At 38.2% G+C, this 13,555-nt stretch overlaps 2 protein-coding genes across 2 annotated transcripts; one reads left to right on the top strand and one right to left on the bottom strand.

Annotated features, from left to right (window-relative positions):
• The first annotated feature begins 2,299 nt into the window (after positions 1–2,299).
• On the top strand, positions 2,300–8,959 carry LOC137739778 (exocyst complex component EXO84B). Its single transcript, XM_068479488.2, has 7 exons — positions 2,300–2,719; positions 3,011–3,108; positions 4,569–5,625; positions 5,729–6,244; positions 6,948–7,133; positions 7,872–8,008; positions 8,455–8,959. The coding sequence occupies exons 1-7, from the start codon at positions 2,576–2,578 to the stop codon at positions 8,615–8,617; spliced, it is 2,301 nt and encodes a 766-aa protein (XP_068335589.2). The 5' UTR covers positions 2,300–2,575; the 3' UTR covers positions 8,618–8,959.
• Positions 8,960–9,472: 513 nt separating this feature from the next.
• LOC137739777 (uncharacterized) lies at positions 9,473–13,232 on the bottom strand. The gene is made up of 2 exons (XM_068479487.2): positions 10,065–13,232; positions 9,473–9,972 (listed from the first exon to the last, which is right to left on the bottom strand). The coding sequence occupies exons 1-2, from the start codon at positions 12,898–12,900 to the stop codon at positions 9,623–9,625; spliced, it is 3,186 nt and encodes a 1,061-aa protein (XP_068335588.2). The 5' UTR covers positions 12,901–13,232; the 3' UTR covers positions 9,473–9,622.
• Positions 13,233–13,555: the final 323 nt, after the last annotated feature.

The raw sequence follows: 13,555 nt of genomic DNA, 5'->3' as shown, positions 1-13,555 counted from the left end.
CGTAGATTAGAACAATAATAGCACTTGTACTTAACAGCTGATTAACAAACGCAAACAAATTAAAAAATGGAACTTTAACGAAAAGCTCTCGATACTGTTCACTTTAACGAAAAACCATATTTTTACATTAAAAAGTCAATCATAATACTATTCACTTGACTCTTTATTTTGTTCTTATCGTTAAAATTCAAAGTTTTCAAGCCATTTTCATTAGTTTTCCTATTAAAAAAGGACTAAATTGTTTGACCAAAAAGAATTAAGAAATTAAAACCGAAGTTAGTTATTCTACATGTAATGTAGAAAAATACTATACCATATAAATCATATACCCTATGAAACAGTAGTTTACGTATTACTTGATGTGATTTCTTATTTACTTATGTACAAAACTTTAGTCCAAGAAATCATATACGCTACGAATTAATTGATATGTAAAACGTTAATTACATTGATAGTGAACTTAAATCAAACAATGAGTTAGTTGTAATTCGATATGAAACTTGCAATAGACGAGAATCAAATGTAAAAACTTTCTACTTACATAGATAAATATCACTGAACGGTAACGGGATTAACACTTTAATTTAATTGCACAAAATTAGGAGCCGTAAATCCTAGTCAGACCTCATTCCTTTATATTATTAACCGTAGACCTGGCATTCATGTCGTGTTTTCCATGTTCGTGTCATACCCGATATTTTAACGGGTTGTGTCGTGTAACACCCGTTAAAATAAACGGGTAAAATGACCCGATCTGAAATCAACTTGATAATATTAACAGGTAATATGACCCAATCTGTTATCCGGTAAGGAAAATATATTTTAAACCAATAAATAATCAAATGAAGAATATAATACTAAATGAGTATATACATACCATATTGTCACATCCAAAACATAAAAACACATTTATCTTTTAAGTATATTTTCGCTTACCTAAATTGATCAAATGGTAAAATTGGAAAATATTGGAATAGAGAAGGGGTTTTTTCGTCCAAAAAAGTTCTGATAATATAAGTGAAATAGAATCCAACGATACAGATTAACTCTCATTTATCTTATGACTGTTATTTAAGTAAAGTCTTTAATAGTTTTTTAATTAATGTAGAAGTGTAAAAAATATATAAACGCTCATAATGACAAGCTTTACAACTTTCATGAAGAGCTTAACTTCGAAATTCGCCACTATAATCATATAAATCATAGATCAAAATTTAACTGTTGATTGTTGTTTACATTGACGCTTCATTGTTCTCATCAAATTTTGTTTTTCAGATTTTGTTTTTTGAAAACATGATCTATTAGAGGATGTAGGAAGATGAATGGTTTGGATCGTTGATATTATATTCAGAGTTTTACGGTTAGTGAAAATTTTGCTTGATATTTATAAAGTTCCTACAAACTATATGACATCAACTCATATTTCAATTAACCATAAATATCAAAATGTGATATCAAAAATCTGAACCGTTTATCTTCTTACATCCGCCAGATAATCATGTTTTCAAAAAAGAAAATTTTAAAAATGAAATTTTGTAAGAAGAATAAAGCGTAAATGACAATCGACGGTTAAATATAAATTTAAGATTTATAGATTATAGTGTTGGATTTCGAAGCTGACCCCTTCATGAAAGTTGTAAAGCTTATCACTATGAGCGATTGTAATTTTTTTTTTTACATTTTTTACACTTCTACAATAATTATTATCAATTTTGCTCTCAAATATAAAATATTATTCATGAGGGTTTGGGGGATTTTAAAAATTTAAACGATAATGTAAGTGTAACCATTATCTACTCGTGGAGGAATAATGATGAATCACAAGTGTTTATATATTCTTTCACATTTTTTATACTTGTATGTATGCCTTCTTAGTTCTTACCTATACAAATACTTTTGGACAACAACATGTTAAGTAAAATTTATCATAGTAATGATAATAAGGAACTCTCATAATAAAAGTAAATAATGACTAAAACATTATTTTTTTAAAAACTTATATAGAATAATAATACAAAACTATATATTTAATACATAATATATTGTATATATTAATATGGCTATTGTATTTTATAATAAATCTTTTAGTAATTAAACTTTAAAATTATCAAAATAATTTTTTTCTTAACGGGTCAAAACGGATTACTCACGTGTATACCCATTAAGAATCTGTTATTAACAGATCACCCGATAATGATTCGATTAGTTATCGTGTTGATCCAAAACTTGTTGTTTTTGTATCGTTTTTGTACCGTGTCAGTCGTGTCAAAAACTGGGTCTAATTAACCGCTGTCAAAATCTAGTAAATCAGAGAGTCAAACCAAACCGTCGTTCCATCACATTACCGTTTCCCATCTCTTCCACCAAAACACGCTTCTTCAGCACTCGTCTCCTCTCTCTCTCTCTCTCTCTCTTCGCTTGGCTCGGCAGCTCAACTTCCACGTCCTAATTTCCGCCGGCGGATAATTTGGAAATTACCTTTTTGCCCTCACCGGATCGTTCTCCCGTTTGCTCCTCGCAGCCCTAATTTCGGAGCTGCTGGTTCAGGTGATTGATCTGATCTGTCCCGCGATTGATGGCTTTGGCGAAGACGGCCCGGTCGAGAGGCACGCCGGTCAAGGAGAACGGCGCCAAGCTCCAGGAAGGCCTCAATGTCTTCAAGTCTGACAAGTTCGATTCCCAGAGCTACGTCCAGTCACGATGCTCCCTCAACGAGAAGGTCACTTTTTTTCTATTCCTGTACATATACGTGTATGTAATATGCATACATGTTTTTTGTGTTCAGCGTTGTATATTTTCTGTTGTTTGGTTGCTGAGAAACCACGGGAAAGTGAAAGAACGAACTTTCAGAACTCTTGAATTGTTGATGGAATGGAATGCTATCTTTGTTTAGTTGTAGAATTTGGTTTCTTGAAACAATTTCGGGATATGCTATAAAGTTCGATTTTTCAAAATTGCGGAATCATATGAGGGGCCAATGTTAAATGTATGTATTTGAATTTTCTTGCAGGAAATAAGACAATTATGTTCGTATCTTTTGGACTTAAAGAGAGCTTCCGCTGAGGAAATGCATAGAAGTGTCTATGCTAACTATTCGGCATTCATACGGTGAGTTTTCGTTAAATGGTTAACGTGACAAGTTGATGAGTTCATAATGTATGTGCAATTTTACCGGTTAATGTTCCGAGGTGCTTCGCAATAACAGCGCTGCCTTTGCTTGTTGATATGCTTAGCATATGGTTGGGTATTTGGGTGGCCTAGCTTGATACATTTGATTTTACGCAAGATTTGGATAGTGAGATTCGTTAGTTTTAAAATGTACCATGTAAAATATTCCCACCACTTCCAGCTCTAGGTAAAAAGTAAAAGAAAACCTCCTTCGGTTCTCTTAGACCATCTTCACCACTGTTCTAAAAATCCCCGCCTAGGCGCTAGGCGGCTAGTCACCGCTCCGATTAATGCCTAGACGTTTGAAAATTAAGAAAGGGCCCATAGACCTACTGAGGCGCCCACCAAGACCGCCTAGGCATCGACTCACTTAGGCAGAAAATAGATAACTTTCATTTTGCATTTTTTTTTCCAATAAATTGTAAGAGACTTATCGAATACTTAAATGAGCACACATTATATGCTTGTTCCCCATGTTTTCATTATGTTCCAATACTTCATAATATATGTGTCATTCTATTTTGTAGTTTATGTTGAAATTATATATATTTTAAGTATAAACATACACTTATTTGCATGAAATATAATGGATTTAGTTAAATCCGCCTAGTCCGCCTAGGCGCCCGCCTAGACCCCGCCTAGGCGCCTAGGCGCTAGGCCCTAGCTCACTGCCCGACTAGCGCCTAGTGTCTTTTAGAACCTTGATCTTCACACACTATAAATTTCACCTGTTTCGTGTGGTTGCATGTCCATTCTTCTCTAAGTAGTTTGGGTTTTGCTGCTGTGGTTATGGCATAGTGTTCCAGCTTATCCTGGTTTATATTTTGAACTTTTCAGAGTTCAGAACCAATTAAACTTGAGATACAAAATGTTATGTGTACTTGGTGCAGAGTATACTATGATCGTAATTTTTTCTTTAAGTAAGAGTTAAAACGTCTTCGGTCTTGCCTTGTTTGTTTCATGTTGCTTTATACAATTGTTTAAAAGTTGGCATTCAGGGTAGTTTTAGTGCTGATATAGTGACAATCAAATGATTGTTTATGTCCTTAAACTTGTATTTATTTTGGATGTTTTCGTTTTTGTTACTAGAATTTCAGTTCTTGTTTCTTTAGATTATACGATTGATAATATTTGGTCTCCGAGGTAGTTTAGTGCCAATATAGTCACAGTCAAAGTGATTATTTATCTATTAGAAATTTCTATTCTTGTCTACCTATTAGTATGGTGAACTCTGTTGGGGTAACTTTTATGTAGTTAGTTTACTTGAGTGTAGTTTTCAAATTCTACTGGAAGGTTTAGCCAGTTAATTCTTCAGTTATGGAGTCATTTGACTCATTCCTTTTGATACACAGTATTCGTGGAGTATAATTTTGATTTCATGTAAACTGCATTTCTTACAGCACCTCCAAAGAGATATCAGATTTGGAGGGGGAGCTATCTTCTATCAGAAACCTGCTATCCACTCAAGCTGCTTTGATTCATGGTCTAGCTGAGGGAGTAAACATTGATTCCCTATCTAAATCTGTTCCTGAAGGTTCTAGTGAAAATGGTTCATTAATTTCTGAAGATAGAGATCCTACTGACCTGGAGAAATGGTTAGTAGAATTTCCTGATCTCTTGGATGTTCTGTTGGCCGAAAGGAGAGTGGATGAAGCTTTAGATGCCCTCGATGAAGGTGAACGCGTGGCTTCTGAAGCAAAACAACTGAAGATGCTGGATCAAGCTTTGCTTGTGTCTCTGCAGACTTCTATTGTTGAACGCAGGCAAAAGTTAGCTGATCAGCTTGCTGAGGCTGCTTGCCAGCCTTCTACCCGTGGTGGTGAACTTCGTGCAGCTATCTCAGCACTGAAAAGGCTTGGGGATGGCCCTCGGGCACACAGTTTGCTGCTCAATGCACATTTCCAAAGATATCAATATAATATGCAAAGCCTTCGTCCATCGAGCACCTCATATGGAGGAGCTTATACTGCTGCACTCTCACAGTTGGTGTTCTCTGCTATTGCTCAAGCTGCTGGTGATTCGTCAACGATATTTGGCATGGAACCAAATTATACTTCTGAGCTTGTGATATGGGCAATAAAGCAAACTGAGGCTTTTGCCTCTCTTATTAAAAGACATGCATTAGCTTCATCAGCTGCTGCTGGGGGGTTAAGAGCTGCCGCAGAGTGTGTTCAAATAGCATTAGGCCATTGTTCCTTGTTGGAAGCTCGTGGTTTGGCACTTTGTCCTGTGCTTTTGAAACTCTTTAGGCCTAGTGTTGAACAAGCACTAGGTGCTAATTTAAAAAGAATTGAGGAAAGCACTGCTGCCTTAGCTGCTGCTGATGACTGGGTCCTTACATATCCTTCAACTGCTACACGGCAACCTGGCAGGCCTTCAACTACATCCCTTGGTAATATGACAGCGTTCCAACATAAACTTACAAGTAGTGCACATCGGTTCAATTTCATGGTCCAGGTAAATCATTTATCTCCCACATATAATCAATTAATCAACTTTCTGTTTGGGCGTGTGTGATTCCTCATTTTATTGTGGCCTCATAGATTACCTGATATTGCAGGATTTCTTTGAGGATGTAGGACCATTGCTCAGTATGCAGTTGGGCGGTCAGACATTGGAGGGTTTGTTCCAAGTATTTAATTCATATGTGAACATGCTTATAAAAGCATTACCGGGTTCAATGGAGGAAGAATCAAACTTTGAAGGTTCTGGGAATAAAATTGTTAGTATAGCTGAGAATGAAGCCCAACAGATTGCTTTGCTAGCAAATGCATCCTTGTTAGCAGATGAACTACTTCCACGTGCGGCCATGAAGCTGTCTCCACCGAATCAGGTTGCTTACAAGGATGATCTACGTAGAAGATCATCAGATAGGCAAAACCGGCATCCTGAGCAAAGGGAGTGGAAGAGGCGGCTTGCCAGCTCGGTTGATAGATTAAAAGATAGTTTCTGTCGTCAGCATGCTCTAGATCTCATTTTTACAGAGGATGGTGATAGCCATCTTACTGCTGATATGTACATAAACATGGATGGGAATGCAGACGAGGTTGATTGGTTCCCATCCTTAATATTCCAGGTATGCTGAATAATGATTTTCTCTGGTGTCATTTCTGTTTGAACTCTTTTCTCTTCCTTCTTTTGAGCTGTCATGCTATTCATAGTTGGTGCTATTCGGTTCAACACATTCCTCTGCTAGTATGCTTTGCATGTTTCATACCCTTGTTTATGTCCTCTATGCTTAAGAAAGGGTTAAGAAAAATTTTGAGGACCTCCCCCTCTGACTTCTGTTGTGTAACTTCTTGGTGGAGGATGTCAAAGTTGGTATAAAACAAATGTCTTATGTCAAAATATTTCTGAACACATGTAGATATGTCTCCTTGCATGGTACCTTGAAATTGGACTAATTACCTTGAATGTTATGGTCAACTGAAGATTATCAGGTGTGACATGCTGTCTTTACATGATCCATAATTATACTTTTTGTTGGTTATTGATTGTCCGAACTAACGACAAAGAGAGAATCTAAAATTTGAAAGGGACATTGATCAATTTAAAAGTGAGGACTTGAGAATTGACCAAAAAGTTCTTGTGGGTTTGGTTTTTGTTGGGGGGAGGGGGGGGGGGTTGCATATGATATTTCCCCTTTTGTGTATAGCGTATATACATATTCAACTTATTTGTGGTGTATGTGATCTGAGTTTTTTTTCTAGTATTTACATGCTTTTATTATTGAATTTTGTTAACTCCTAAGTTTCTTTTGTTATTTTGTCCCAATTCAGGAACTTTTTGTGAAACTAAACAGAATGGCCAACATAGCAGCAGAAATGTTTGTAGGAAGGGAAAGATATGCTACATTGCTTCTAATGAGACTAACGGAAACTGTCATATTGTGGCTCTCGGAAGACCAGAGCTTTTGGGATGATATTGAGGATGGGCCACCTATAGGTCCTCTTGGCTTACAACAAGTATGTAATTTCTGGTCACACCATCTGATTTACTCCGTGGTGGTTTATTTTGATAATCTGTCTTGAATCCAGTATAACAACTCAAACCTTACATGTACAAGCAATAAGAAGCACATAGCCATAATCATGTGAAGGGATGTTCCTATTTTAGTAACATGAGAAGGAACTATATCATACAAGGAAGGAAGGAAATAATTGAAGATCTAACATGTAGAGAACAAAGAAACGAGGATGGAAGGAAAAATATAGGATTGGTATATTTTGAGTGAGGGAGTTAGAGTAAAAGGCCTGCAACTGTGATCGCTCTAGTTTTTTATGAAACTCTCTTTCCATGCTAACTGAATCCCAATGTATCGAACATGAAAAGAACTTCCTCGTATACCAGGATACTAGGTATTTTGTAACCTGGCCTTTCGGAATGATATGCTGATTCCCAGTTTTTTCCTTTTTTTTATGCCTGATATTTCTTCCCAGTTTACTAATAATTTAGACAACCTAACATTTGGTACCCGCAACTTTGTGATGATAGTGATATAAATTAGAAATCGAATCTAAAGCTAAGTGAGGAAATAATGCAGATTAGAGGAAATGGTTACCAGATAGTGGATACCAAAGAATATTAAAAGGGTTATCCTAACGAGGACTCGTACTACATGATAGCTGTCTTCTCCCGTCTTAATTTTGGGGATCTCCTCACTGAACACCCAATTATATGCAACTTTTTTCATCTGTGTGCAGTTCTATCTGGATATGAAGTTTGTCATATGCTTTGCTTCTCAAAGTCGTTTCCTATCTCGAAATTTGAATCGAGCTATTAACGAGATCATATCTAAAGCCATGGCAGCATTTTCTGCAACAGGCATGGATCCCAATAGGTATGCTTTGATCATCATCAATAATATACGCACACATATACATGTAGATGCATAACATAAATGCACATATATTGAGTCGTAATTGCAACTTATTCTATTTTTAAGCAAAAATTATCCTGGAAAATATCCTGGACCCAGTAAAAAAAAAAAAAAAAAAAAAAAAAAAATTCACCTATTGTAAAAAGGTTTTGGGCAAAACCTTCCGGTACGGCACTTCATCTTTTTTACGCTGGACGCTTTTATCTGTTTTGTTTTATTTATTTTTAATTTTGTCATTTATACGAGAGCAATCTAAAGGGATTTGATATATCTTGATCGATCTTTTTCTATATTTATTATATTCTTTGTAATTTACTGTATTCCGAGTTCTGATTTTGTTGTGATTACATGACGTATAGCGTTTGAGCAGTTGATTTACTGTATGCTGGGTTGTAATCTTGTATCAGTGTCCTTCCGGAAGATGACTGGTTCAATGAAGTCTGTCAAGACGCAATTGAAAGATTAAGTGGGAAACCAAAAGCTGTGAACGGGGATCGGGATCTAAATAGCCCGACTGCCTCTGTTTCAGCACAATCAATCTCATCTGTTAGATCTCATGGGAGTTCCTGAGGCACATCAAGTTTCATCTCTCTGTAAATTAAATAGAAAACTATCCTTGGATCCTTTAGAATTCTTTCTCCCCTCCAGTATAATTTTGGTCGTCATCATCCTTTTCCCTCATTTTTTTCTGGAGGACGACGTTTCGTCTCACAAGGCTAGGAATTCTTTTTGAATGATTTGAGTTTGTAAAGTTGTTGATTGCAGTTGTTTGATCTGAATACAACTTTGTATAATTCTTTCACAAGTACGGGCAGAGTCGCATAATCTGTATTGATATCGTCGTTACCCCCGAGTTCATGTGAATAATGTTTTATTTGTTGGAACCATGGAAGATATGTTTCTTAGGTTGAATATTTCCTTCCATTGAGAAAAGAAGACATTGTAAAGTATACTGCGTTCCGTTTAGAATTAGCAACTGGTGCAAAGAGAAATGTTTAAAATACTCTACGTATCGTTCATTTTAACCCACCAGTAGTATAGCCTGTCATGTGCCGGTGTGACGATCACACTAAACATTTGGCCGGTACATGCTTTCTGGGAAAAAAGAATCATCAGTGTATCGAGATCCGGGGCTCATTTAAACCTGCCTAATTTGACATCCACACTTCCGGATTGGCTTGGAAAGGTTGTATCTTCGACTTCGATGCTATTTTAGACATTAGATTTCATTTTCAGAACTGTTTGGATCTTCTATTTCCAATCTCAACTGTTAATTCCTCGCATGCATTCAGTGCTACGTAGTATTGAAGAAAAATCCAATATTTTGATCACTTGTGTCTTACTTTTTCGACTCAGTCGACTCAAGTTCTCTTCCGCACTCGACTCAGTCATTCACATGGTTAACATCATAAGAAGCTTATCATCGAGGTGCCAATACCGACATGTTAAATATTTCCCTTAAAATTGCATATCGAACCTACATTGCACATGTTCACAGATACATCACTATCCGGTAAGATTAAACAGCACTAGAAGTACACCGGTCACAACAACCGATATGGAAAAATTCAAAAGCTAGCCTTTTTTGCTTCTCACTTGGGAATCCGCATCTAACAATTGCTTGATAACAGCTCTCATCGTGGGTCTCTTTTTCGGATTTTTCTCAGTACATCTGAAAGCCACCATAAGCACCTCGATAACTTGATCCATGGTGGTTGAATCCAGAAGTTCCTCCTTAAGGCTTGAATCGACGATCTGATCAATTTGTTCCGTGCTGCTCCACGCTGACTTAGCCCATCCTGCAATGTCAGTTTGCTCCATAAATGATGGATCCAATGCCTTCTTTCTAGTTAGCAGCTCAAGTAAAACGACCCCGTAACTGTAAACGTCAGATTCCACGCCCCTTGCTGTTGTAACTGCATTTTCTGTCAAAAGCCATGAAAAAATAACAATTCAGTTCATTGAGTGCATGAAATGTACAACCATTTCTGAATTAAAAATAACCTAGAATAATTACCTGGTGCAATATATCCGGTTGTACCCACAACTGCAATGGATGTCGTTGGTGAAGAAGACCGGTGATCCAGAAGTTTAGCAATACCGAAGTCAGCAATATGGGGCTCCATATCAGAGTCCAAGAGGATGTTCATAGGTTTGATGTCTCGATGCACTATCGGGGGATCACAATCGTAATGGAGATATTCCAACCCGTATGCAGTTCCAAGCGCTATCCTGTAGCGAACACTCCACTCAAGAGTTGGTTGGGGTTCAATTTCATGTAAAACATCATGAAGGCTCCCATTTTCCATGTACCTATACAAGATTAAACCGTGGTCGTTTCTTAACCAGAAGTCTTCCAATCTAACCAGATTCCGGTGCCTAATTGACCCAAGGGTTTGAATTTCTCGAACCATGCTCAAACGCCTTCCTTCGTGCCCCGCAAATTGAAGCTTCTTGACTGCATAATCTTGGTCTGTCGCCAAGGAGGCCTTATAGACTGTTCCATGGGCTCCTCTCCCGATGATGTAGTGACCATTCAGGTTTTCTGTAGCCTCCAGCACCTTGTCGAGCAAGGCAGATGGCCCCTCTTGAGCAGAGATCTCAAGATCGTGCTTGGCCCTTTTGCGCCAGAGGAACAGATAAATCAGCCCATAAAGCACAAAAACAACAAATATCGAGGATCCTAGAGCTGTCAATGCAATTTGCACTTTACCAAGGCCTTTCCGGTTGCTTGGTGGGCTGTTGCAAGGCTTAAAACTGTTGTTTCCCGCGCACGATGAGCCACATGATGGAAGGTAATTGACACATATGTAGGGATTGCCCAAAAATGACGATTGGGATGAGTTCAACAGCTTCATCAACGTCTCCGGTACCGGGCCTGTGAAGTTGTTGTCTGAAACATGAACCTCAGTTAGTGAACTCATACCGTCGAGCGCTTTTAAAGTCCCTGTCAAATTGTTACGAGAAAGATCTAATTGTTGTAGCCTTATCAGCTGCCCTAGCTCTGCAGGAAGCGGACCAGTCAATCCATTGTTGCTAAGATTTAAAGCATAAAAGATACTCTTCAATGCTCCAATTGATGGTGGAATCACACCTCCGAACAGATTTCCACCAAGCTGTAGCTCTGAAAGCTTTTCGAACTCCGACAAGAAAGTTGGGATGCCACCAGTGAAGCTGTTGTCGCTTAAAATCAGCGTTGATAAACCTGTCCAACTTGTCAGAATTGACGGAATGGAGCCGTTCAACAAGTTGGACCGCACATCAAACTTATCCATTTTGGTACACTTGGATAGTTGAGGAGGCAGAGAACCAACCAAATTGTTGTGGAAAAGAACCAAAGTACGGAGCTTTGCAAGATTCCCCAGCTCCGGCGGTAGTACTCCGGTTAACTTGTTTGTGGACAAATTGATAGTTGTGAGGTTGCCACAGTTTCGCAAGCTTGATGGAATTGCTCCACTAATCTCATTGCTGCTGATGTCCATATAATCGAAGTTTGGATTTTCTGCAAATTCCGGGAGAGCTCCACTGAGGTTATTCCGTTCAAGCTTCAACCTCCAGAGAGTGGGGCAATTTCCAACATCAGAAGGTATGGAACCTTGAAGTCGATTGGAAGCCATAGTCAACACCCTTAAGCGCTTTCCATGGCAAAGATTTGGAGGGATTGTACCAGTGAAGTTATTATACATAAAATCTAACTGCACTAGACTGCTGTTAATCCCCAGACCTTGAGGTATAACTCCAGAAAACAGGTTGTTAAACAACGAAATATTCTGCAGTTGCTTCAACTCAGTCATCTCCACAGGCAGCTCCCCCGTGAGGCTATTATTGTACACAAGGATGTGCTGAAGACTCTGAATCTTCCAAATGCTAATTGGGATTTCACCAGTTAACCTGTTCTCAAACAATTCAAGATCCTGCAATTTGGTCAGCAGCCCCAATTCACTAGGAATTTCTCCCTCTAGTTGGTTAGTATACAACTGTAGTCCGGTCAAGGACGTACAATTACTAAGTTCAGGAGGTATTTTCCCAGACAAACGGTTCTCAGGAAGGTACAGAAGTTCAAGCTTCCCTAGTTGGCCAAAGGACGACGGGATAGTCCCCATTAAGTTGCTACTCACAGCAGCAAACTGTGTTAAATTACTACAATTTCCCAGGGTTGATGGAAGACCTCCACTAAACTGATTGCGTGACAAATCCAAGAAAAACAAATTCTTGCAATCCCCAGAACCCAAATCAATCCTACCCTCGAGATGATTCCCCCTAACGTCAAGATACACTAGGTTCCCAAGATTGTTCAGACTCTTAGGCAGGACTCCACTCAACTGGTTATAACCCAAACACAACTTCTCCAATTTACTTAAATTCCCAACATTTGCAGGGATGGAACCATTCAAACTATTCTCATACAGATCAATATGGACCAAGCTGGAAATCGAAAACAAGGGTTCAGGGATTTCACCAGAAAAACCATTTACTGACAAATCCAAGTACTCAAGGAAAGTACAATTGGCCAACCCGGTTGGGATTTTGCCACTAAAGTTGTTGGAACCCAAAGAAAGAGTCTGCAAAAACCTAAAGCTGCCAACTTCAGGACCCAATTGGCCAGAAATTCCAAACCCGGTGAGGTTTAAGGCAACCACATTGTGGGATTTATCACATTGGATTCCAACCCATTGGCAAGGATTGGAATCAGAGGCATTCCAGGTGGAGGATATTGGGGTTGGGACTATAGTCCAGTGCTTGAGGAGGGACAACATTGCCACCCCATCAGAGCTCAAGCTAGATACAAGAGGTATGGGGACAGAAAAGAAGAATAACAATAAGAAGAAGAAATTTGAGAGAGAAAGCTGCATGCTTTGGTGTCTAATGAGATGAAAAGAAAAATGAAAATTATTTGGTAAAGATATGAGCTTTAGCTACTGCATGTAGATTCAGCTTTCCTTTGCATTTGAGTGAGTTGGAAACCGAGTGGAACAGTTTAAGAGAGAGAGAGAGAGGACGATGTTGGGATTTTGGTAAAGATTTGAGCTTTAGTGGTAAGCATGCTGATTTGAGCTCACAGTAAAACCCAGCAGCATGTATATTGAATTGAGTTGGAAACTGAGTGGAAAAATGTTTGAGAGAGAGAGAGGATTGTGTTGGGGTTTTTGGCATGGCGGTTGAGGCTGTTAAATAGCGTAGAATTGAGTAGAATATGGAGTGTTTTTTTTTTTATTTGGTCAAAGAATATGGAGTGTTTATACGCGGTGGAGCCACATTTTGGAGACTTGTGTGGACTATAATCGTACTTTTATAACCTGACGGAACCAAGAAACAATACTCTTTTCCAGTGTGTTTTGTGTGTGTTATTTGACAACTAAAATAATAAAAACTAAAATTTGTTTTTTGTGTGTGAACATTGAACAAAGCATAAAGATGAGTACTTTCTAGTGAAATTGTGTGATGAAATCAGGGCAGGTGGGTGCTTGCCTGCAGGGTCGTTTCACCTTTTGACCACAACGTATTGTA

The sequence above is a fragment of the Pyrus communis genome, chromosome 9 (genome assembly GCF_041283825.1).
Source record: "Pyrus communis isolate YQ-2024b chromosome 9, ASM4128382v1, whole genome shotgun sequence".
In the NCBI taxonomy this organism is placed as follows: Eukaryota; Viridiplantae; Streptophyta; class Magnoliopsida; order Rosales; family Rosaceae; genus Pyrus; species Pyrus communis.
Note: the sequence above shows the minus strand (reverse complement) of the source record. Positions and strands in the feature narration are given on the sequence as shown.

What these genes read in the sequence shown, in the direction of transcription:
- LOC137739778 (XM_068479488.2), top strand. Translation starts at nt 2,576, where the DNA reads ATGGCTTTGGCGAAGACGGCCCGGTCGAGAGGCACGCCGGTCAAGGAG. An exon ending in GATGCTCCCTCAACGAGAAG is followed by an intron (nt 2,720 to 3,010) that starts GTCACTTTTTTT and finishes ATTTTCTTGCAG; the next exon opens with GAAATAAGACAATTATGTTC. An exon ending in AACTATTCGGCATTCATACG is followed by an intron (nt 3,109 to 4,568) that starts GTGAGTTTTCGT and finishes CATTTCTTACAG; the next exon opens with CACCTCCAAAGAGATATCAG.
- LOC137739777 (XM_068479487.2), bottom strand. Translation starts at nt 12,900, where the DNA reads ATGCAGCTTTCTCTCTCAAATTTCTTCTTCTTATTGTTATTCTTCTTT. An exon ending in AACCGGATATATTGCACCAG is followed by an intron (nt 9,973 to 10,064) that starts GTAATTATTCTA and finishes GGCTTTTGACAG; the next exon opens with AAAATGCAGTTACAACAGCA.